Raw genomic sequence first — 24248 nt, 5'->3', positions numbered from 1 at the left:
TTACCAACGGGTCCCGGAGGCTTTGACCATTACTAACGGCGAGATCCATTCAGCCCATCTTATGATTCTCGTGGCAGGGTTGGACAAACTGTATGATTACGAGGCACTGGCCATGTTGACAACCCCAGTACTGCCTCTAGCCACATAGTCAGATAGCGAAGCTCAGGATATGCAATATAAACTCTAAAATGTCTGACTTCGAAACCAGATCCCGACGCCATGTTTCATTCCCCTCCACTTGGCGAGAATCACATCCCGAAGAGAAGCAACCGCCTCCGACGAACTTGAACTGTTTCTTGACATTTAAAGTGCTCCAAGGCCTTTTGCTCTAAAACACTTCTCTTTAACAAGCCATCACATCAAGAGAAGCAAATCATTATTTTCAGCCATGCTCAGAAACCTTGTTTATAAGCGAGGCGGCATTGCATCATGCACGCCGCTCAGAACAAAGGCTCCCCCTGAAGCTCGGTTGTCTTCAACTACCTCCAACACCCAACCGCCCAAGGCGAAGTTCTACATGCCTCCAGAATGGGCGAAGCACTCTCAAACCATCACCGTGTGGCCTGATTTCGCCTCTATCCCGGACGAAGCCATTCTACGCGACGCTCGTTCAGAAATCTCGGCCATCTCAAATGCCATTGCTCGCTTCGAACCCGTCACCATGTTCACGAAGCCTCAAAACGTGGAAAAGGCCAGAGACACGGTATCTGGCAACGTCACCGTCCGTCCCCTGGATGCGAGCCAGCTCTGGGTTCGCGACACGGGACCCATCATCGTCAAGAACCTCTGTGATGATTCCCGAGCGGGCCTCAGTCTAAGCTTCAACTACTGGGGCGACAAGCTTGAGAGCCAAGGTGATGAAGAAGTTGCGTCGGGTATCTTGAACGACATGGGCGTTGATGTTTTCACTGCTGGCTTCCGTGCTGAAGGAGGAGGGTTCGAAGTTGACGGCCAAGGAACGCTTCTCGCCACCGAAAGTGCCATTATCAACCCGAATCGAAATCCTGGTCTGTCAAAGAGTGACATTGAGGCGCAGTTCAAGGAGTATCTGGGCATTGACAAGACAATCTGGCTTCGTGGAATCAAGGGTTACGAGATGACCGACTACCACATTGACGCGTTGGCCAGATTCATCTCGCCTGGCAAGGTGTTATTGGGCCGCATGCCAGAGACTGCTGACAAGGTCCTCGTGGAAGCGTACCAGGAAGCAAGGGAAACGCTGGAAAGCGCAACAGACGCCTCTGGAAATCGAATCGAAATCATCGAGGTTGCCGAACCTCATCCTAAAGACCTGCGTGGAGAGCACTTTTTCGAAACTGTTGCTTCTTATGCCAATTATCTTTTGGTAAATGGCGGCATCATCATTCCTCGCTTTGGTGTTGGACAGGCAGATGGCGATGCGCTGGAGCTGTTCAAGAAATGTTTCCCGGACCGCGAGGTTGTCCAGGTTGATATCAACACGGTTCCAAAGCTGGGCGGGGGTATTCACTGCTCAACACAGCAGGTCCCGTTGATATAAGTACTAGGAAATTTGTAATAATCAGATAATACGTCTCATCTCAGCTCAACCTCAAATGTCACCCAGAGATCTAATACATATATTCTCTAGTAACTGTATTACATGGCCCTCACCTTTACATCAACCCGCTGCTTCAAGTATTTCTTTCATCTCTAGGCGTATCAAACTATAGTAATCACTTGATCCATCTTGGACCACTCAATATGAGTCCATGCACCCGTAGGCGGTCCCACACCCTTCCTAGGTGCCCTCAAGTCATCTAGTCTCTGCCGTTCATCCCCATGCTCCATAGATATCCCAACCCTCCTGAACACATGAGAATCACCAGCTTGATCAACAGGCTGCAGCAGCAGACGAATCACGCTCGGCGGCCGCCCTCCTACATCAGACCACATCGACCGGCCATGCCATTCGTACAAAGGCCCTTTTTCAAAGGCAACCAGATCGAAGGCGTAGCAGTGCTCGGTCAAGTCAGCCTGACGGTCAAGGGCATCAATGGCAGCAAACGGGCTCTTTGCGTCTTCGTCAGAGGATGGTGTAATCTTTTTCCAGTGCAAGGTACCTCTGAGAGTCACTGATCCCGAGACATGGCTCTGTGCTTGGTTTGCTTCAACATCAACTGATACAACGGTTGCCATTGGGACTGGCTCATGAAACGCTTCACGGCTGAGATAGTTAAAGTCCACCTGCCCCCCAACAGAAGCCCAAGACCATGAAGGTGCTCCGGGTTTTTGATTGTCCTTTTCTTGCGACTTCCAGCAGAGGCTCTCGAGCAGTCTAGCGCCCTTCCAAATTCCACCTATAAACTCGCCCTCCACTGTCTTCTCTAAAGATTTGGCAAGGGCTAGGACTGCAGGAATGCGATCTGAAGACTTGGATAGACTCCTTGAGGTAAACTCTTTGAGGAGGGCCTGCCAGACGGAATAGGGGCTATCTTGTAGGTCATCATCCGTCGCTGGAGAAGGCATCCCTTTGATGGTGCATTTCAGATGAGCTCTTTGGTTCACGTCAAATGCTGCGAAATCGCCTGCAAACCTTGACATGATGGAGGTACTTGGGTCTGCGTCGACGCTCATGGCGCAGAGACATTCCCAGTAGAGGTAGCCGGGGCCAAAGTACAGCACCCTCGTGCTCAGGAGCTGTTCTTGTAGAATCCATCCACGTGCGCTGATGGGTCCATTGACAGTGACTCTACCCGGAAGCGAGAACCCTCCCGGAGCAGACTCGGTCGACAACGTCCAGAAAGGAAACATGGCTTGTTGATGGACAACTCCTGGTTTCCACTCTGGCCGCTGGGACTTCGGAAGCCAATAATTCAGGGGCACAGGCTGAGCGATTCTTAGCATTCGAGGCTGAAATAGGTTATCGTGGCAGTCTTTTGCTACCAGGCTTGAGATTGTCAAGTCGGCATTGGAGTAGACGTCGCTCATCTTGGACGCCTCTCGGTCCCAATCTTGGTCGTCATCTTGGATGATGCACAGGGCGTCGATCCATAGATACTGGTACCCAAGGGATCTAGCCGTTTGGATAGCTTCTTGTATAAATGTCGGGAGAGTGTCCATTGGGATTCCGTCCAGGTACTGCGAGAAATTTGCTTTTGTGGTGATTGTGTTGGTAGTGCCCAGGTCGCCCCAGCAGTACGAAACTGCGCAGTATGGACCATCCATGGCTCTTCCTTCTATCAGGTAAGGATCACATCCCTCCTCTGTCAAGTTCAGCACCCGTACCGGCAGAGTCTTGTTTGAATCTCCTCGCTGGTAGGATTGCTGGCAAATAGCATGCCCCGGCGCGTCCCTGCATTGGTGAAGCCATTCTCGCGCGACATTAATTGCTTGCGGAGAACCTGTAGTGGTATCCTCCCCTGGAGTCTCATGGTAGTCAAACACGAGTCTCTCAGAAACCGAATCACCTCCCAAGTTTCCCTCGAGTTCCATCTTTGAATCCCGAACAACAAGGACGGTCTCACCCCACTGATCACAGAGTGTAAAGTTGATATGTGATGCATATGACGCTCCTTCAGACAAGCCCAACTTGTTCATTTCGTCCGACATGTCTTCCGGGTTTTCCTTTTCTGCATTGTCCAACAGATCTGCAGCCAGGCCGCAGAGCCGACAGGTCTTGGCACACTCGTTGAGCTCATCTCGGCTGCCATGAATCTGGAATGAAATGGTTGATTCTTCTTCTTTACCACGGAAGCGTACACCTAGGACGCGGGACTGGAAAGACGAGCACTGTTCACACAAGGTTTCTCGCTTTGTCGGCCTTGTGATGCCAGCAGCTTCGTATAGAGCTTGATAAACACTGTCGACAAAGCTCATATCACCTGTTTGGTGAATATCCTTCATCGACAGCATCACCTGGCTGTATACCTCATACAACTCCCGTGAAGGGAGGAACTGCCTGCTTGTGGCAACAGCAAGCAGTTCTCTGGCTGCTGCAGGTGTGACCTCTCCTCCATCTCTCAACTTGTTAGAGAGTAAAGGAGATGGCTTCAGCTCTGGATCGCGAAGTAAGAGGATATCCAGAGCCACCTGATGCTGTGCAAGAATAGCCAGATCCACGATTGACCACTCAAAATGAGAAGAAGCAGCCAAATCAGCACCACCTTCAATCAGTAGACGAAAAATGTCAATATTCCCCGAGGCTAGTGCCCTACGCAGCGGAACCCTGTCTCCCGCCTCATCCTTGTCGAGATCTGCACCATGCTTGACGAGAAACTTGACAGCTCCCTCGTTCTGACGCTCTATAGATTCTTGGAGAGCCGTTAATCCGTATGAGTTGAGCAGGTTGACATCAGCCCCGTGCTGAACGAGAAGCCGGGCAGATTCAAAGTCGAAGCAGCGCAGAGAGCGGTGAAGAGGTGTGTTCCAGCACTTCCATTCCATCCTATCGTTAGATGCCGACTCATCATCCCGCACCTTGAAGGTCTCCAGCACGTCTTCTTCTAACCAGACTGTGTTGGGGTTGAAGCCCTTGGACAGGGCGTCTTTGAGAGCGAAAAGCTCAGTCTCATCTGGGATTTCGGGCAAGTACTCTCCCGACTTTAGTTTCGATGGATACTCGAAGGATTTGTTGCTGACGCCAAGGTTAGATTATCACCACGTCGTCAGATCGGATGTTGTTTGCTAATCACCTTGTCGCCACAGGCTTAGCCTCTTCCGAGGGACCATTATGGTCAGCCATGTTGGATTCTGGCCGTGAAGGTGGAAGGAAGAAGGAATACCGTAAGAATAAGCCCTAGTCTATCATCAGGGGTAGTGCTATTTATCTATAATACTCGCTTACAATGCACATCTATCTACTATGGGGTGAACACGTCACCATGCATGAAATAACGCAAAAACCGCCAAACCTATTACTCCGCCTGTAAACATGTCCCTGCTCCGTGAAGCACCAGAGTCATCATCTTCCTCTGGTTTGCTTGTCGACGCCTCCTTTTCTGCTTCTTTTCCATCTCCCTCCTTGAATATCTGCGCTGTAGAAGAGGACGATGCCTCTTCGGTTGTTGTGGATGAAGAGTCGAGGGTCTCGGTTTTGGAAGTTTCGGTCTCGGTTTCTGTGCTTTTAGGGGGCTTGGTTGATGTCGTCTTGACCATGGTTGTCTTTGTTGAGGTCGAAGTCGTGGTGACTGAAGGGGCGTTCTTGATGAAAGGATCAAGGATACACTGCTTCATCAACTTGTTGTCCTCGTATCCATCGCCAGACTTAATTGGTGTTAGAGTCAGGACGTAGTCGTATTTGAAACTGCCAGCTCCCCAGCCAACGAAACCGATGTAGACGTCAGAGTTCTTTGCGATGAACTCGTTCTGGGCGCAGAACTTTTCCATACACTATACCAGTTAGCTTGGGAAAACAGATTCAGATAAAGGTGCTTACCGAAGGATCCATAGACGCTCCAGACTCTGAAATGATGGCCACGCGCTTGTTCTCCCTCAACCAATCCGCCATGGCCTTGAAGGCCTCAACGTTGTCGGTCGTGCACTCCTCAAACGATCCAGAATTGTTGATATCCAGATACTTGTGGAGATCCAGAATCAACCCATCCTTGCTGCCATCAGGATTCTTGATAGCAGCCAAAGCATCTGCGCTCCCCGTCGTAATAAACGTCTCGACATTCGTAAAGTTTGTTCCAGGCAGCAGAATAATCTGCGACTTTGCCCCAGCCTTTCGGATACTCGTAACAGCCGCCTGACAACTCTTTGCCCAGAGATTAACATCCAGATCATGAGGTTCATTCATCAGCCCGAACATGACCTTTTCCTCCTTGGCGTACTTTTCGGCGAGTTGACTCCAGAGATCGGCAAAGGCTTCGTCTGAGGGACCGCCCTGACCGATGATTCCACCATCGTAGCGTGCAAAGTTGTGCACGTCAATCATGCAGTAGGCGCCAGTGTCGAGACATATTTGCATGAGTTGATCGTATTGTCCGAATTTTTCTTCGTCTAGCTTGCCGCCTACTTGTTCGTTGAGGAGGAATTGCCATGTTGTTGCTGAGGCATGTTAACAACAGGAGCGAGTCAACAGTTTGAGATAACTTACGAAGACGGAAAGTGTTGAGGCCACTGTCTTCAACAAAATGTTTCATCTGTCCTTCGCCATCTCCGTGTGTATGAGAAGCGAGAGGGAACTGTGCTGTGTCAAGAGGACAGCTGCCCTACTGCACGTCAGTCGCAAGCTCATGCAGCTAAGAAAAGCACCTACATCGATATCACAGCCAAAGTCAATACCGGGGATAGCAACACCCTGTCAAGTGGTTAGCGAAAGACTCAAAATCAAGGCCAGCTCTGCACATACGATATACTTTACTTTGGCCCACGCGCCAGAGAGCAGAGCCAGGCCTGTCAACACGTGAGAGGTTGCGCGCATTATTGTAAGATCCGGCCGAGCCGGTGCTGATTAGGGGGAAATTAAACGAGATGAGCGAGTGGTTTAAGCTGTACACTTGGAAGCACAGCAAACATATGGTAAAGATGTGTTACGTCTAGGAAAACGATAGACAGGAATGTTCAAGAGACAGAAAAACGAATGATCAAAGAACAACCGTCAGCGGAGGGGTCGGGGAATTATTGTCAACCTGACCGTGTCGGCCGCTGAGGAGGAGGGGACCCCTATTCAAGCCATCCGCCGGTTCGCGTCTGACAGGGCCCAGGAACGGGTTAGCGGCTGCTTTTTGAAGATCTCGCTCGTGTTCCATTGGGCGCGTGGCTACGGGTTCGTATTCCCAAATAAGTACCGTCCACTCGAGTGTCAGCGCCAAGAAGACGTTCCCACCGAGCAACCGGCCATAAGAAGTGTCTTGCATGATGAGACATGTCGAAAACGGTCACAGGGATCACGGATCCGTTGCTGCCCGTTCCTTGAGTGGAAGGACCTCGACGTGATCCCCAGTAAAGTCCCCGGTAACCCCGGCGATGAGACTCGCCCGGTGGAGTCGGTGTCACCATCACTCAGGGCTCATGATTCGTGAATTCTAGAACCCGCCAGGGCTGACCCCGTGGCTTGAACTCAGGGTCCGGATTTGGCGTCATCTGGCTACACGAGGGGCACATGGCTGTATCCCTGCCAACGAACGGGTCTTTCATCATAGGTGGGTTGGTTATTAGGCCGAGTTTTCACGATTATACGATGAAAGTCTTGGTTTGTAAAGATTATACGAAAACACGACGTTTCTTTTTAATGTCTAGGTCAGCTGGTTCAATTGAGAGGCAAGACATTGATAGTGAGCACCCGACCACCGACCTCCACTTGGCAAAGAGTGAACAAAGGCGCCATCGAGGCAATTATCATTAGCTTCTGTTCACGTCGCAGCAGGTTGATCGCCATTTCCCATATCCTCGCCTAAATGATCTACCACCCGCACATCCACCGGCGCAGTCGCATACCTCGACAATAGCTCGACAATCATCGACATGGTGTACGGCATCTCGTCAATCTCATCAGGGGAGTCAATTCCCTCCTCTATGTAGATCTCATCCGACCCTTGTTTGAGGTACTCGGCAGCAAGCTCAGATGGTGTTCTCCCGTGGGCGTCCATCAGGCTTCGATCAGCGCCAAAGTCAAGCAGCACAACCAAGTTGCTAAGGGCCAAATTCCAAGGTATTTGGTCGGGATATCCAGCAATGGCGGCCAAGGAATGAAGCGGTGTTCGGCCCTGATTGTCTCGAGCGTTGGTGTCGAGATGTGACTCCTTCAACACCAGGCACAAGCGCCCGTTGGTCGCCGACAGCCAAAAGTTGCGATGAAGGACCGTCTCTCCTTTTTGATTACGTTTGTTAAAGTCGAATCCAGCAGCGATGCATTCCTCGATCATGAAGAGCGCGGAAGAATATGGCTGGTGGAAAAGGGCATTGTCGTCCTCGTCTGTCGCGTTGATGTCGACACACAGGTTCGAAGAAAGAGACTCGAGAGCCTCGCTGGTCGTAAACCCCTCTGCCGGATTGAAAGCAGATTCGAGAATCTTGATGCGCGGCGTTGTCTTGGCCCCGAGATGCTTCACGGGAAAGCTGGCCAGGGTTAAATGCTGGCATCGAAGGGCCACCAGCAACGGCATGAAGCCATCCTCGTCCTTGGTCTCGATGTCGTAGTGCCATTTTTCAACCAATTCTCGACAAATTTCTTGATGGCCTCCTCTAGCGGCTGTATGTAGAAGAGTTTCCCGATGATAATCAGAAATCGAAGACTTGACATCGGCCTCGATAGTCTCTCGACTGGTTCTTGACGCTGTCAGGAGAAGAAAGATGGAGTACGGTCCGAGGAACGCAGCACTATCGAGAGCCGTCCTGCCACGGGCATTCTTAATGGATACGTCTGCTCCGTACTTCAGTAGTAAGTGAACCATTCCATCCTGCCCTTGCTTCACCGCAAGGTGGAGTGGTGTTTCTTGGCCATAGCCCCAGACCCGATTCACCTCTCTTGATCGAAGCAGCCCAAGTAGCGTATTCCTCTTCATAAGAGCATACTCCAGCAGGTGGAAAAGGCCAGTAACGCAAGCCACGTGAAGTAGAGGTACATGTTTGAGTGGCTTCTGGCCAGGATACTCTAAGTGATACCAAGTCCACCACCTATTCCTCGCCTCTGAAACTCTGCGAAAGAAGTCCTTGTGCTCATTCAGGACAGACAAAAAATCGGTGCCCAGCTCTCGCATGTGATAGTCCCAGTCGAAAACTGCATAGGGCAAAAGAGGCAAATTCTTGGCGGCGCCATATAACCGGCTGAAAGGACGGTCCATCATGAGGAGAGATACCAAGCGATTTGTGATGTTGGCGTGTGCCTTCTTCGAGCCCACAGCGCCATTTATGGCTGCGAGTCCGGAGGAATGGCTCATGAGAAAGTTTTTGACACTCTGGTGCACAAAGCTAACGTATAAACAAGCGCCTGGTTCTTCCGAGTTCAGTTATGTCATCTTGGTGTTCACCGGGATAAGTGATGGAAGCTGGTTGACTCGGTAGCCCCTGCCATTCAGTGGTCTTCCAGTAGATACTTGAAGTAGATGCCCACAAGATTGGATATAATCCAGACAGACTTGTCCCTTGGTTAGATAAAGAGTGGGCTCTATCTGGACCGCATCACAGAGTTCGACAACCATCAATGGGCGTGACGCAAACAACAGCCAAGTCAACATACTGCCCATTTCTGTCTTGCTCTCGGGGCTTATCTTTGACAGAATCTGTTCGTACACTTCAGGAAGATCGCGGGGGAGTTGCGTAAGAGTATTTTCAATCCCCTTCACAGTCTTGTCCTCCAGATCGCGAGCCATGAAACTGACCCACAGAAAGGTGCCTCCCGTGCGTTCTCGAAAGGCATGTTCGATATACTCACAAAGAGGCAAGCCTTCGATTCCCTTTGCCTTGGCCAGGTGGGAGATTTGGTCGGAGATAGTTGGATGTCGTGTTCAAGCAGACCAAGAGTGATATGGGGGAATGCAGAGAGTGTGGCTGGCAAGCATTCTGGCTGCTCTCGACTCGTAACGAGGAGTTTCAAGCTGTGAGCCCGAGCGGACTTTTGGTCCGGCTCGAACAAGCTTTGGATCTTGAATAAGAGTGATGATAACGATACCTCATCGCATTCGTCCAGAGCATCAAGTACGCAGCAAACTTCGTGGTCCTTCAGAGCCTCCAGTATGTCTTCAAAGATCCGCCAGAGTGTCTCGAACGAATTGTCCTGGAACAAGTTGGTGCCTTGGATTTTCCATGTAGGCATGATGCGAGAGATGAGCGGTTGTACTTCTGAATCAGTTGAATGGTTAGACCACGAAGGATATTGATAGCCTTGTTTCGCGACATGACTTTGTTGTCACAGAAGAACCAGACATCCATAGCATCAGGCTTTGAAGACTGCAGAATTTGCGTGAGAAAGATGGAAATGAACGTCTTGCCCTTTCCCGGAGGACCTGATATCCACAGAAGACCAGATCGACCCGTGCTCCAGTTCTGATACACTTCTGTGACGGTGATTCATTCACATGTACCTGGAGTGCGACATCCTTTGGCTGTGATGATTCCTTCTCTGTCACTCAGCGGATCTGTAATGAACAGGTCCTGAAGGCACTGATCTTCGTCTGTGCCGGGGCGAAAGGAGCGGCCGAGGTCTTGTATGAGGGACTCGACTCGGGCGAACCTGTCATGGCCTTGATTTCTTTGCCGATATCAGCAATGTATTCATGGGAGAACTCACATGTTGATCACGGCTATCTGGTCCCCAAGCAACGCCTTCAACCGCTCAATCTCCCTAAAAAGATCCTCAATCTCATCCCCCTTCAAAAACCCGCCTACAACTCTCCAAGATTTATGCCCAAAACCATCATCCTTCTCAAAATCAATCCCCTCAAATGACCTCAGCAGCTTATCACCACCAGCCTTGGCCTGTTCAACAGTCGGCTTCAAGTCCTCCACTTGGAGAGCAGGCGAAGCCTCGACAGCAGCGACAAGCTTCTCAGGGCCCTGAATCTGCTTTCACCAGGCGTAGTTCTCCGCGGGCGCATCTTGAAACTTGTCGTGTATCTGTTTTGAGAAGCGGATAATCTTGACGCTTTGTTCGACAAATTGACCACAAGCGGCTACGATGCCGATGCTCTCGGCAGCCATCTTGGCGCTTGGGGTGTCAAAAGTGGGAATCCCCACGGGAAATGATGATGTGAGATGGCCTCAACATTGAGACAGACACTGCCGGGATCACCTGATCGAGTTTGAAAAGATCCAATAAGAGGGCGATGAGGCTTGAGAGTAGGTCAGCCGTAGCGGAGGTCGCAGCAGGGCACAGGCTGAGACCCTGCCAGCCTCCATGCCTGCGTGAAAAAGACACGCGTAAGGCAGGCAGGGTATTAATTCCGCTCTTAATGTCGAATCCCTACCAGCGCAGGGAAACAACATATTCGGCAATCAGCCCGATGTACGTATGCTTGTGGCTGCACGTTCATCTTCGCCCTGATCCTCCAGCCCCCAACAATCGCCAAGGACTAGCCAGGGTGGAGATGGTCTCAAGTTTTCATCAACAAAATTTCCACTCATGGATCCTTTTCATCCATCGTTAAAGCTTGGTCTGCAGTGTCGAAAAAGCTGCTGTTAGAAAAGAACCAATGCTGGCGTCGATCCTGTCCCCCACGCTGCAATCCTCGGGAGCTAGCCGTAGGATCTAAGGTTGACGAGGTTAAGCTTGTCTTGTGCTTGCGTCATCCCACCTCACACATAAGTTGACGTTGGACCTCCGCCTCGAAACGGGGGTTGCCAAGACGTGCCCGTCCTGCAGCACGGAAAACACGGGTCACACAGCCTGCAGCGTCTGCCTTACTGCTTGGTCCTTGTCTCGAGCAAAACGCCTCTGTGAGGGTCTCTAATTATAGCGGCTGAAACGGTTGGTACCCGCTACACCACGGCTTGAGTTCAACAGAGGGAAAAGCCCCATGTGAGGTTGCACCGCCAAGTGGGCAGGGGATTCAGGCAATATCTCAGCCCTGTCTCCCCTCGGCTCTCTCAGCCCTGTTTCCCCTCTTCACTCTTGTTTTTTTTTTACTCTCTCCATGTCGATGTTCCACGTCGGGACGAAACCCTCAAGGGCACCATGTCTCACCGGCGAGACTACAACAGATTGTCTGGTGGCTCGGAGCTGAGCATCCTCCCGAGAAAGGATGACGGAGCTCCTTCGTTCGAGCAGATCAACTTGATCCACGATGCACCAGGACCCTCGGATCGATCGAACCTGAACCCGAACCCTTTTCCGACGTTTCAATATCCCCCGCCGGCCGAGCACGAACACAACCCCCGACTTGGACGGATACGAACTCCCACGTCGCCGCTCACGCTATGGCATCTGTTTCTCGATGTCCTCTTTGCCGTCCCAGCGCTAGCATTTTTAATTTTCGCATTCCTGGTTTTCGCCTACGAAGGGTGCCCCATCGATCAAGAACCCGCCGTCGCGCTGCGCTCCATCGCCAACTACAGCCCTACAATCTTCCCCATCGTCTTTGCCGCCGCAGCTGTCAATTTCCTCAAGGCTCTGGCGGCATGGAAGCTAGAACGAGGCATCTCGGTGCTCAGCCTCGAGTTTCTGCTCAGCAGCCGGACCGTGTTCAGCACCATCGCGTCGCCCATGGCCCTCAGCGCTGTTAGTGCCCTGACACCGCTTCTTTTCGCGCTATGGGCCCTTTCTCCTCTCGGTGGCCAGGCTGCGCTTCGCGTCACCGGGTCGGCGCCATCATTTGAGCTAAATCCATGGAAAGGACGGTACGTCGAGTTCAGAGGAGATCTCCCATTCCAAGAAGGCCCCGGCAGTGTGCCTCATTCACTCCCGGCTGTTATCGCCACCTTTGGCGCAGCTCTGGCGAGCTCCAACGATGTCAAGACTGCCGGCCAGGATTCATTCGGACATGTCAAGATTCCCATGATTGAGAGCGTATCCAATTTTCCCGACGACGATGGCTGGATTGATGTCAGCGACGAGAGTGCTCTGTACTCGTCCCTATCAGGGCTCCCAATCGCATCCAATGAACCCTTTGGGCGTCATTCCAACTTTTCGTTCAACCTGACCACGTCGTACATGTATTCCGACTGTAAGCTGAGCCACTTTCCAAGCATGAACATTTCGCTCTGGAAGCAAGCCCTGGACGTTGAGCCCAAGAATGGGCCGTCGACCGAGGCTGACGACAAGTACCACAATGGCTTGACCATGGTAATTGAGGTGCTCAAGAAGTACAATGACACTACCGGAACGCCCATGCAGCTCAATTTTACTTCATACACGTTCAACGCGACCACGAGCGCCATCTGCAACCTCACGACTTCATACGTCGAGGTTAGCGTCAAGTGTCACAAATCTGACTGCGGCGCGTTTCGCGTTCGAGAGATGAAGAACGACTACGATGCAGCGAGCACCGTCCTCAACGGTCTAGCGCCCAGCGGCGACATGGAGTTCTATGATGAGCAGTACTGGTCGTACCTGGGTTACTTTATCAATTCGTCCAACATTCTCTGGGACTGGGAACCAGACAAGGAACCCTACTCGTCGCCGATTGAGCTGTACCTCACGCATCCCGACATACCGTACGCGGTGCTACCCAACGACCGCAACTGGCGCGGCGAGGATATTTGGCCGGTCGGAGACAAGGTGTTTTCTGCGCGCTTCTCGCAGCTGCTGAATAGCTTCTGGCTCGCGCAGATCGCGCCGTTTGCGCCCATGGGGAGGGTCAACCTGACGATTGCCGACAGGCTCCAGAAGGAGCTGAAGACGCTCAAGTGGGAAGATGTCAGCGGGACGAGAACTCCAGACGAGCTCGTACTAAAGGCGCAAAAGCCATGGCTTGGAACACTGATCGTCGCGTCCTTCGTCATGCTCTCTGTCGCGATCGCGGCAGCGCTATTAAACATCCGACGCAAGGGACCCGATATCCTCGACTACGCGACGAGCATGATAAGAGATAACCCATATGTAAACGTGGAAGGGGTGGGCGAAAAGGGCAATTCGATGGAGGACGGCGCCGACAGGACGAGGCGACTCATGAGTATGAAGGTGTGTCTTGGCGATGTGTGTCCGCAGGAGAGGGAGGGATATATCGCAGTGGCGACTCCAGGGCGAGCGAGGCGTTTGGGAAATCTGGGACAGGGTAGGGTATTTAGATAGGTTATGCTTAATGTCACGTATTGATGATTGTTCAAGATGAGTTGAGGGAGCATCTTTACGAGTCAGCCACATTCAGGTAACGCGCCCAGGCTGAGTCGCGTTCATTGGTCGTGATCGCACGGGGGTGGCCTCACGCACACCTTTGCGACAGGTCCTCCCACGCCTCCGAGACCACCCGTATGGTCTCATTGTTCTCAAAGGAGCTTATGTAATTTTTCCGTCAATCTTCATTGTTTGGCATTGTGATTTTGAGGCCTTTTTGCAATTTCCCTCCTGCAATACCTCAAGTTCAGTATCACAGCTGTTGGTGTTGGAAGCAATCTTCTGCTTCAAATTGCTGTTCCACCCAACTTGCGCTGTTGAAGGGCCCAGGACGCAGAAAACGCGCCTCTATCACTGGAAAACACTTTCGAGATATCTAACAAGTCATTACCATCATTTAAAAACGAGGTATGTCCCCTCAAAGCTGCCATTTTGTGAAGCATCACCCAAGGTCTAGGGTTGCCGACCCCTCCATCCTGAGGGCACCAGCGCGGGGGCGGGGCGTGGCAGAAAAATTGCGCACGACCCCTCACCGCCTTCTAAATCAGGAGGGTCCCACTGCGAGGGAGGGTACTTAAGCTAAAAAACAAGCAACCCTTTCGCCTTCATCCACACCATATATCAGTTCCACCAATTTTGCTTGTCCTTCTTATCATGTTGGACGTTGCTTCAATAATGGTGACATGGCTAACGCAACTAAACTCAAGACACCCAATATTGAGAGAGGGAAAACTGACCATCTAAAAATTAAGGCGATAAGAAACTTGAGTGCATGATTGCCATCATCACCACATCAAAGGGGCTCGGCGCATATTGCAACGCTGGGGGGTAATTCCTAGGAAGCTTCAATGCACACCGATCTACCTAGGTAGCCAGACCTCCTTCCTGATATTCACGGCCGTCTTATTCAAATAAACCGCTGTTCATATACTTCAGCCCAGTATCGCATGCGACCGTAACAACCGTCTTGCCCGGCCCGAGCTGCTTTGCCAGTTCAAGCGCGGCGACAACATTCAGGCCACTCGAAGTCCCAACCAGTATTCCCTCTTCTTTTGCTAGGCGCCGGCACATTTCGCGCGCCTCAGCCTCTGGAATGCCCTTGGCCTCATCGTAGAGACTTTTATCCAGCAACGGAGGCATAAACCCGATGCCGATTCCCTCGACGCTGTGGCTTCCGCCGTGGCCCTTGGTAATTACGGGCGCAGACTCTGGTTCGAGAATCACGATGCGCGTCTGTGGATATTTCTCCTTCAAGATCTTTGACACGCCCATGACCATACCGCCGCCTCCGACAGCGCCACAAAAGGCATCGATACCGTCGGGAAATTGCTGAACGAGTTCGTGGCCGAGGGTCTGGTAGCCGACAAGGACATCAGTATTGCTGAACTGATCCACCCAAAAGACATCCTCCTCTTTTGAGAACCCCTTGGCCTTTTCTCTCATGGAAGGAATTAAGTCGGGTGTGATCTTGCCGTTCGCGCTCGCAATTAAGTCAAGGTCAGATCCAAAGGCTGCCATCGTCCGTAGCTTTTCCTTTGCAAACGCATCCGAAGAGATGACACGAAACTTGTATTCCTTGACAGCACATACAAGGGCAAGGGATGAACCAGTGCTGCCACCAGTTGCTTCGACAACAGTCATCCCGGGCTTCAAGATGCCTTGTCGCTCTGCCTCTTCAATGACTGCTTTCGCCATGCGATCCTTGTACGAGCCTGTGGGGTTGAGAAACTCCAGCTTAAGGAACACACGGGCGTGTCCTTCTGGAGTGATACGTTTCAGCTCGACGCATGGTGTATTGCCTATGGCGTCGAGGACGTTTGATACGCAAGGTGGAGTAATAGATATGTTTGCCATGGTCGATGACTTTGCTTGTAACGAGGAGTTAGAGGAGGGTGGTTCGGTTACTGCAGCCGGGCCATTCAAGCCTTTATAACGCATGTTTTGCATCCATTATGACTAACGTCTTTTTTTTTTTCTCTCGAGGCCATCGCGTGGTGCTAAACTGACCGTGCTGAGGTACGTACACCTTGCTGTGACCACAACATCCTGTTGGACAGAGGGTGAGCCTTTTCGGGGGGACGGGCCTCCCGAGAGTCCGGGTGGGTCTCTTCCCGTGAACCATCTCCGCGGACCGGATGCGGGCCTGACATTTCTCAAGGCGTTACTCTTTACCATGATGCGAGTCGTGTGGAACATTGATTATTTCCGACACCTCGAGTCTTGAGCTTTGATCAATAGAGGGGCCCTCTCTTTATAAAGTGCTCATAGGTACGTCTTGCAATTACCCCAGAAAATGAACTTGCGGTGCCTCACAACGCCGGCTGAGCTTCCGAAGGTATTCCCCATTTGAACTTGTATGTTCTGTAGTACGCAATAATTGCGGGTGCAGTACGTCCTTAGTGCTCGATGTATGGATGTATACAGAAAGAAGGAATGAGTTGTCCGTTGGATTCACTGGCTACAAACAAGCATCAATCCTCCCCAAACTGAATAAACTCCCCTGAGCAACATCACATCCCACTTCTGCATCTCCATATTCCATCTTAGCGTGTTGGAAATAGCCGAAAACAGAGCCACCCTCGCAGCACCGAAACAACCCCTAGATGCTAAGACCATTGCCTGTGACGCAAGTTAGTGGATGAAGGTAACAGAATAATCTTGAACCTACTCAATGTCGAGAAAATGACCCATACAACCCCTTGACCGACAATCTTTGGCGGGCACCATCTGTAAAAGTTAGCTTGTACCCAACACGCAAGCGGGAAAAGGAAGAACGTACAAGGGCCCAGGAAGCTGAAGAAACATCCCCCAGTACGCCCAGGGTGCAGCATAGACAGCCCCAAAGAACAAGAAGAGCAGGGCAAAATCCAAGAAATAGCTGGGTAGCCACTGCGGGTCTTTTGAGCGACGCCAGATAGGTGCCACCAGGAGGACGCAAAGGACCAAAATGCCAGCAGCCACCTGCATGTACACGGTAACCGAGCTCATGTACTCCTTGATAGGCTCGTTTGGATACCTGCTCCAGGTGACTCCTACAAACGTGGCCGACATGATGTGCAGGACGACTTCAACGACTGCTAGGCTGAAGTATGCCGTCATAATGCTGTAGTCCTCTTTGCTCTACAATGAGTGGAAGACGGCGTAGACCCAGATCTTGATGCGTGGGCGGGAAGAATAAACAAGAAAGACATGGCCTAGTGCGAGTTTCCGTAGCCCTTCGAGGTGACGACGATGGCCGCGTTGATGAGGTTTCCCAAGGCTTCAAAACCAAAACCAATGAGCCACGTGAGCCAGATCTTCTCGGTATCCCAACACCTTTTGTTGGGCCTCTTATTGTTTCTACCGCCGACAGGTTCGAATAGTGCAACAAGAACCACGCAGAGAAAAAACGAAGCGCAGGCAGAGAAAAAGTCCGTGGCGATGAACCAGCCGACTGTGCTTCCGACAGAAGGACACTGGACAGAGTCCAAGTTGATGGGCGAGATGTTCCACTCGATTGGAATAGGTGGGAGTGTGGCATTGGAACTTGAAGAGTTGTAGCTACCGGTATTCCGGCCGAGCCATTCCTCGTAGCCTCCAGGGTCTGTACCCGCGGCAGCGGCTTCACCTTGCTCAGATTCTTCCGAACCCTTGCGGCCCTTGGATTTGGATTTGGATTTGGAGGTCTTTGCCTTGGGTGGTTAACTTTGACTTTGGCTCCCATGTTAAAAGTGGAAAAGATGAAAGTTGACTCCGTATTGCTATTGCAAGAAAGCAGTGATTCTACGCCGCGATGAAGTGTCGGGGGGTAGTCTTGACCCGACCTTATTAAAGGGGATGGTTGATCACGCAGCCATGGCCTGCACAAAGGACTAAGAATTTAGGCCACGCCATGTAGAATTAGTTCTAGACCTCGTTTCTCCTGCAAATAGCGACTGGTGGCATTGCTTATTCACCATGAACAAAGAATTAATGGGTGCGCCCTCGAGTCGCCGCTACGTTGTGAAGCGAGCTGGATCGCACTAACTCGTAAGAGTTGATCGATGGCAGCCTAGGAACAAAGAACATCCGAAGTAAAACGGTTCAACGAGAAAACTTGGCCCTTTGTCTTTGAGCTCCAATGCTGTTGGACGCCTCGATGCAACGGTCCAGCCCGAGTAGCAACCCACTAATAGGGGAAGAGGAGGGGGGGAGGCAAGGGTAGAGGGCCAAAATCCTGGAAGGGGAGTTGAAAAAGGAGATTTCGAGAGCTCAAAGAACTCAAAGGTTGATTCCTTCCTGCATAGCATATGCTATCCGAGGACTGGGCTGATCCTTTTTTGCTCGCATGTGATGATGTGGCGCTCGAGGGCGTCCACCCATTCTGTGCAGTATGCAAATTTCTCTATTCTGATAATTCTAGCTATGCTAGAAACTCATCACAATGTATCGGGCATGTGAAGCTAGAAGAGCCGGGGAGGAGTAGGCTCAATCAAGGGGGCACAGCCAAACAGTAGTGGCACTGCAAATGGGAATGAAAAGTCAAAGTGCCTTGGTGGTCACACATCTGCTAACTAATTGCACACCTAGTAGACATGAATCTCAGTCCCCGTGTTAAAATGAAAAGTCGCTAGCCTCCGATTGCATCGACAGCAATAGTGCTCGACATTCTTGAACGCCTTGGACATGTATACGACAGGGCCCCCAAATATAGTGCACATAAACATAAAAGCAGCCATTACACTTGATAAAAGTCAGTATACATTCAAGGAGAAAAAATGGGACGCACTTACTGTGTGCCGCTGCAGATTTTGCGTTCAACTCGAGTGATGGAGAGTTCTCGACAGGCTGGACAAAGGACGGCTCGGGGCCATTGCTTGAGCTTTCTCAAAGGGACGATGTTGGAGGGTGAGATGCTCTCAAAAGCCGTTAAGCAATTGTCTTGCGATTGACTCGGGGCAAAGAGATCGATCTTGTTGTCCTGGTAGGACGGATCATCGTGGAACATGGTGTGGAATTTCGACTGGGTAGTGGTCGCCATGGTGAACTTGTTCTGGGTTGATGAACTTCCATATTGAACAATCGACTGGGACTTGATTCTTAAATACCGAAAGCTGAAGAGGGAAATTTGGTGCCGTATTTCGCGATCGTCCGGGGAATATGGGTGCCTGGAGCTGCGACGCTGGGCGTTGCCCGTATTTCGCATTCGAAGCGGCCAGCCAATGAGGCGCCATGACACTTCAGCCACTGATGTAGGAGTCGCCCAGATTGCAACGGCAATAGACTCTTGGCAGAACCGGCTGCGGGGAAGTCATTGGACGAGTTATCTGATCGCTCTTAGCTGGGAGAGGCTGAAGACTTGCTCGGGAAGCAGCTGCTCAACGTTGACTCGGCCCAGAGCTTGATCCCGCTCCATCGACGTCAGCAGACTCCGTTACAACAGGGTCTGCTTGGTGTTTCCCTGACGCACTGGGCATACGGGATGGACCGCGGGGAACGAGCGGGCGTATAAACTCGGCAAACGCCCCCGCAAGACCATCATGCCAAGGACCAATTGTCTGCTCCGTGAGGTCATTGGCATATGCCGTCGAATGCGAATACCACATGACCATCTTGTACTTGTCACGGCAAGTTCTCTGCTTGATCGTTCCACTGCCCTTTCAGTTAGTAATGTCTTATGCTCATGGACATGGGCACTCACCTAAAGATCGTATCCTCCGAGAGACAACTCCAAAACTCGGGAGTGGATGGCAGAACCCTTCGCGAGGACATAGTCCTAGCTTCCCAATTCCTCTGTGACCGGGCCGTGTCACTTGTCGCTGCACAAGTCGACGTCAACTTCCAGTCCCAGCCGCGCTCTGGGTACGAGTCAAGCTCCATGTGGAAGTCATAATCCGACACGACAACATCTCGCCACTGAATCCCACCCATACGGAGCTGATGTGGTAGGTCATGGAGGTAGATACGCATAGTCACGGACCAATCGGAACATCGAATGTGCTCGGGGTATGCATATGCGTAGAGTTCAACCTCCCATCCCCAGTTGTGAGTCCAGTTCTGCTCAGCGTTGAGAGTGTATTCTATATCGCCTGGTCTCAACGGTATTCCGCCCGCTGCAAATGAAGAAGGCGTCGAAATTTCCATACACAGACGACGCAGCCATTGAACAACATTTTCCTGCATTGAAGTCGCCGACGTGCTTGAAGTCTCTTGGAAGACTTGCCAAGTGATGACATCATTCTGCCTTCGGTCATTGCCCAGCCGCCATGGAGTTTCAGCCGCAGTGGTGCCAGGCATATTGTGCGTCCATTCTCTTATCGGGAGGTACGAGGATTGAAGATGAGGATTGCTCATGAGATATTCCTCGTTTGACTGCTCAGGGCAGTGTCGGTTGTGTGCGATGATGCGAGGGCGTTCCTGGCCAGCGGTGGCTTCCTCGTAGGATGGAAGGTTAGAGTTAGAAGACTCCATGACTGTGAGCTGATTGGATGAAAGTATGAGTGAGGCAAGAGGAGATGAGGAGAATCAATAAGAAATAGAGAAGAAGGACGATGTGAGGTGGTTTAGTCAGTATGTGAAAGTAAGCAGGGAGCGGAAACAAGTCAAGAAGTTTGACAGACAAGGGAGAGTTAGAAGTGGTTTAAGTAACGAAGGGACAAGGAAAAGTAATAAGAGGAAAGATTCAGAAACGGTTATAGGCCAAGGACGTTGGCAGAGCAAAAAGGCGTGGGTGACTACTTTTTAAAGGCCAAGTTGTCATGTCAAATAAAGTTGATGCACGTCGAACGATTAACTTCGGATTTGGCCTCGTCAACTGCAGCCACATGAATGATAATAATACAGACTCCTGAATCTCGGCCGAATTGGCAAATTGAGAGTTTGGTGTGGCTTGAACGGTGAACCTCGTGGACAGGCAAATTGGGATCGAGTTTATCTGCAGCATTCTGCGTCACACTTCCGAGGCACTTGGTGAGGAAAATACATGATATCGAGAAGTCTCAAGGCACTGGGATCTAATGTGGCCATATTATTCTAACTGTGTTATTTGTTATTATGGCCGATGCCTTCTGAGACGTCATGAAAATCGACAATTTGAATCATCCATGATCAACTTGACTTGAACACTCGCTCTAAGTCAATAGAGAGTAAGAGATTGCCATAATAATACTTATGAGAAATATATTTCTCCATAAAAAATAGGGATACGAACAACTCTCGGGAGGCTTAGGTCCCATGTTTTCAGCCTCCTTCTAGTTGGCAAAAACACTTTTCCGCCTCCACCCTCATCATCACCACCATCCGATAGGCATCGTATGACATGTGTCACATTCAATGTTACTACTTTTTATTCATTAAGGTTACTTAGTGGGTTCATTGATTAACTCCCCCTAGCTAGAGACAAACTCGTCACCGATATGCAGCCACATCCCGCTTAATTAATGAACATCAACCCCAACACACTGGGCCATAGACATACGACCAACCACCAACATTAGTGTCTTCCATATCCAACGGCCTCACAAATCCCTGGATATCACCGGCGCCTACCCCCGTCATGCCTTCTACCCCCACGGCAGCGTCTGCATCTGCAATCTTCAGAGTCTTCAAAGCGTTCGGCCGCGCGGCCCACCTGGGCAATGGCCTTCTCGATCCGGTCGAATCCGCGCTGTTGCTCCGCGAGGTTGATGTCAAAAGCTTGTACAAGGTCGTCGACGTTGAACGCTCGTGGTTCTAGAGCTCTCTCCCTGGGTCGTTCCACCTCCCGGTGTCCAGCACCTCTCTCACGCATACCCCTCTCCTGGCGGGGAGGGTTCACATTCGGCTTTCTATTCCCTCGCCCACGAAAGAGCTTGTCTAGCATCTCTCCTGCTGAACCTCTGCAATTGGCGTTGAATGCCGCCATCTCCTCGATGTGCTTGAGCTCTTGAGGGACGGGCCGAGTCATATCCACAATGTCGCGAAAGAGCTGTTCGGGCCCGCCATTGTCTCTCAGGCGGAGGCACTTTTCACGGAAACCTCGCCCATCTAGAACCCAGAGCATGGTGGCGTAGAGGGACCAGACGTCGGATTTGGCTGTCTGAGCGGCTCCACGGAGGAGGACATCCGGGGCCATGTAAGCAAAGGTGCCGGCATGATCTTCGTAGTGACGGGCTTCGATGGCCAAGCCAAAGTCTCCAAGTTCAAAGCGAGGTTTGCCCCCGTCCATGGAGTAGAGAATGTTGTCTGGCTTTACATCTCGGTGTAGGATATCTTCCGAGGCGAGATAATCGAGAGCTTGGAGCATGTGATGCAAGGCGGTTTCGGCGATGTCGTGCAATTTGGAATTGGAGGTTGCCAGTGCCAGCGATGTCAGAGAGCCCTCCTTCAAGCTCATGAAGATCTTGATCTCATGGCCACGCCAGCCCTCGGATGTGATGAGCTCGACGATATGGCGATGATTGGATCGAGCAAGAATCTCGACTTCGTTCCTCAGCATCTTGATCTCGCGCCCATCGTCTACAATGCTGACGACCTTGACAGCCATCATGGCGCCAGTGTCCAAGTTTCGAGCCTTGTACACTTTTCCAAATGCGCCGGATCCGATGCTCGGGTGGATGATCTCGTAGTTGATCTTGGGTTGCTTGACCCTGGGTTTGACTAGTGTCGGAATCCGGGCTTTGTATTTGTGAGGCATGACAGCGGTCAGTGCGGCGGGGGATGATTTGGTAGAGCACTTGAGGTGGCTTTAAGACGAAGAAGTCTCAAGTGTGAAAGCGGATGAGGCGTGGTAGAGATGTGTGCTGGTTGGGGTTGAAGTGAGGTGTGGCCTTAAGTAGTCAAACCAGATGGAAATCACATCTTGTTGTTAGAGATTTACGAAGTAATCACTGGAGTCTTCTAAGAGCGTACAGAGTGCCTCAACGTAATGAAGGAGCGTGTAAATCAGTGCAAAGGCTGAGTCATCTTGGCCTTTTGACCACATAGCTCACACGGGTTCGAGAGAGGGAGGTCCTGTGCAAAAGTTGATAGTATTCACCTTTCGTAATTCGGTGGTCACGTTCAAAGGAGAGGGCATCATGGGGATTTCCATGGCGGGGATCTTATGTGTTGTGTCAGAAGGTGAATGAAGAGAGTAGTGAATAGGGAGTGAGTAATCTGTGATGGAGAGCAACGACCAAACCTATTCAGTGTGGTGCAAGTTCAAGTAATCAGCACAAAGAACATTTGATCTCATTGAGATGAATGTGACGAATTTGGAACATTTGTATTGTTGATGAAAGACGGGCTGCTTTTTATAGCTTGATCAACTGACCATCATGTCGTCACCTTAGAGACAAAGAACAAAGGTCAAGTGAAACAGAGCAGATGAGCCGCAGTTCTCAGAATTCTTGGCTAAAGAATCATCTGCAGTGGTTTCCCTATAAGAACCCTTGCTACCGCCGTGATGGACTCAATTCACTCAACAGCCAACAACGACACAATCACTACCACAATCACCACCACAGCACCCAACAAGATTCACAGATCTTAGCAAAACTCACCATGTCTGCTTCTAGGCACGAAGAAACCCACGACTCAGTGGCACATGAGCAACACGCAGAAATCCTTACACCAGGCCATGTATTCAACTACTCGGGCCCTAATGGGTAGGAGAAACGCCGCCAGGACGCCATAAAGAAGTTGGAGGCCGACCGCCTCCGCTCTCGTCCAGAGGAGCAGTTCAACGACCAGGTGGAGGAAGTAGAACCGTGGCTAAAAGAAATCATCGGAGAGAGGCCTGGGAACAAGTCCTTCGCTAAGAAGATTGTCGAGTACCGCTGGCGAAAGCAGAAGATCTGGAGGGACGAGTTTGAAGCCCACGGACCTCGCAAGTGGAAGCACGAGGATCCTCCCGTGGGTACATATGAGAAGGGCGAGCGAGCCAACTCGCGCCCATTCTGCCGCTTCGTCCACCAAATATCGTTGGAACGCCAAAGGATGCTCGAAACAATGGCGACGCCTCCCGATTTCAAAATCTCACCAAAGGACCCCTCGGAAGACCCAGAAGAAGGACTAAAGGCAAATTACCAAGCCTTGGGACCAGAAATCAAGAAGAAGCGATCCCAACCTCCGCCAGACATTGACACAAAGGCGTATTGGCGTGTCCAGCGTAAGCGGCAGAATAGGGGGATCTGGGATGATGCGTGGCCGATGATGCCAGGCTCCTCTTGGAAGCATGAGAGGCCTCTTGAGGATTTGATCCGTCAAGCGGGTCTGGAGGAGCCCTCTAAGCCGGAATCTCCAAAGGGGGCTGATTCTCCGGGGAGCATGCGAGTTTAAGGGATGCAAGTGAAGCAGTCTTGCTGAGTCTTGCACCTGACGGGCTATAGTGCTTTGCGAGAATCGGATGTACACCTCGAGATTTTATCCGGAAGAATGTTTCTTTAGGTGTGCTCCGTAGTGACCGGCCATGCTGCCTGATGTGCCTTTCCTTGACCCCAGGCTGAGTGAAAGATGGGGTTCTATGCTCTGTAGAACAATTGATCTAGGTGTAGAACAGAACTAGAACAAAATCAACATAGAACCGACAATGCGCATACCTAATTACCAAGACAAAATATTTTAATCATGGCACTCTTGCTGATCTCCATTTGGTGCC

The 24248-nt window shown here is 51.1% G+C and overlaps 8 protein-coding genes across 8 annotated transcripts; 2 read left to right on the top strand and 6 right to left on the bottom strand.

The window, feature by feature from the left end:
- Positions 1 to 388: 388 nt before the first annotated feature.
- Positions 389 to 1519, top strand: NCS54_00325500 (Hypothetical protein; the record flags this gene model as incomplete). Its single annotated transcript, XM_053148836.1, has 1 exon — positions 389 to 1519. One exon carries the CDS (start codon positions 389 to 391, stop codon positions 1517 to 1519), a length of 1131 nt encoding a protein of 376 aa, XP_053004811.1.
- A 161-nt stretch (positions 1520 to 1680) lies between these two features.
- NCS54_00325400 (Hypothetical protein) lies at positions 1681 to 6385 on the bottom strand (the record flags this gene model as incomplete). The annotated part of the gene is made up of 7 exons (XM_053148835.1): positions 1681 to 4594; positions 4653 to 4756; positions 4879 to 5349; positions 5396 to 6009; positions 6059 to 6173; positions 6221 to 6262; positions 6314 to 6385. The coding sequence occupies 7 exons, from the start codon at positions 6383 to 6385 to the stop codon at positions 1681 to 1683; spliced, it is 4332 nt and encodes a 1443-aa protein (XP_053004810.1).
- Positions 6386 to 7316: 931 nt separating this feature from the next.
- NCS54_00325300 (NACHT domain-containing protein) lies at positions 7317 to 8843 on the bottom strand (the record flags this gene model as incomplete). The annotated part of the gene is made up of 1 exon (XM_053148834.1): positions 7317 to 8843. One exon carries the CDS (start codon positions 8841 to 8843, stop codon positions 7317 to 7319), a length of 1527 nt encoding a protein of 508 aa, XP_053004809.1.
- A 2732-nt stretch (positions 8844 to 11575) lies between these two features.
- On the top strand, positions 11576 to 13630 carry NCS54_00325200 (Hypothetical protein; the record flags this gene model as incomplete). The annotated part of the gene is made up of 1 exon (XM_053148833.1): positions 11576 to 13630. The coding sequence occupies one exon, from the start codon at positions 11576 to 11578 to the stop codon at positions 13628 to 13630; it is 2055 nt and encodes a 684-aa protein (XP_053004808.1).
- A 945-nt stretch (positions 13631 to 14575) lies between these two features.
- Positions 14576 to 15541, bottom strand: NCS54_00325100 (PALP domain-containing protein; the record flags this gene model as incomplete). The annotated part of the gene is made up of 1 exon (XM_053148832.1): positions 14576 to 15541. The coding sequence occupies exon 1, from the start codon at positions 15524 to 15526 to the stop codon at positions 14576 to 14578; it is 951 nt and encodes a 316-aa protein (XP_053004807.1). The 5' UTR covers positions 15527 to 15541.
- A 730-nt stretch (positions 15542 to 16271) lies between these two features.
- Positions 16272 to 16771, bottom strand: NCS54_00325000 (Hypothetical protein; the record flags this gene model as incomplete). Its single annotated transcript, XM_053148831.1, has 3 exons — positions 16272 to 16291; positions 16341 to 16399; positions 16452 to 16771. 3 exons carry the CDS (start codon positions 16769 to 16771, stop codon positions 16272 to 16274), a joined length of 399 nt encoding a protein of 132 aa, XP_053004806.1.
- Positions 16772 to 18216: 1445 nt separating this feature from the next.
- On the bottom strand, positions 18217 to 20101 carry NCS54_00324900 (LITAF domain-containing protein; the record flags this gene model as incomplete). The annotated part of the gene is made up of 4 exons (XM_053148830.1): positions 18217 to 18373; positions 18424 to 18930; positions 19061 to 19282; positions 19332 to 20101. 4 exons carry the CDS (start codon positions 20099 to 20101, stop codon positions 18217 to 18219), a joined length of 1656 nt encoding a protein of 551 aa, XP_053004805.1.
- A 1063-nt stretch (positions 20102 to 21164) lies between these two features.
- NCS54_00324800 (Protein kinase domain-containing protein) lies at positions 21165 to 22304 on the bottom strand (the record flags this gene model as incomplete). Its single annotated transcript, XM_053148829.1, has 1 exon — positions 21165 to 22304. One exon carries the CDS (start codon positions 22302 to 22304, stop codon positions 21165 to 21167), a length of 1140 nt encoding a protein of 379 aa, XP_053004804.1.
- Between the last annotated feature and the right edge of the window lie 1944 nt (positions 22305 to 24248).

The sequence above is a fragment of the Fusarium falciforme genome, chromosome 2, assembly GCF_026873545.1.
Source record: "Fusarium falciforme chromosome 2, complete sequence".
Lineage (NCBI taxonomy): Eukaryota > Fungi > Ascomycota > Sordariomycetes > Hypocreales > Nectriaceae > Fusarium > Fusarium falciforme.
The sequence above is the reverse complement of the archived record's forward strand: the minus strand, read 5'-3'. Positions and strand labels throughout refer to the sequence as shown.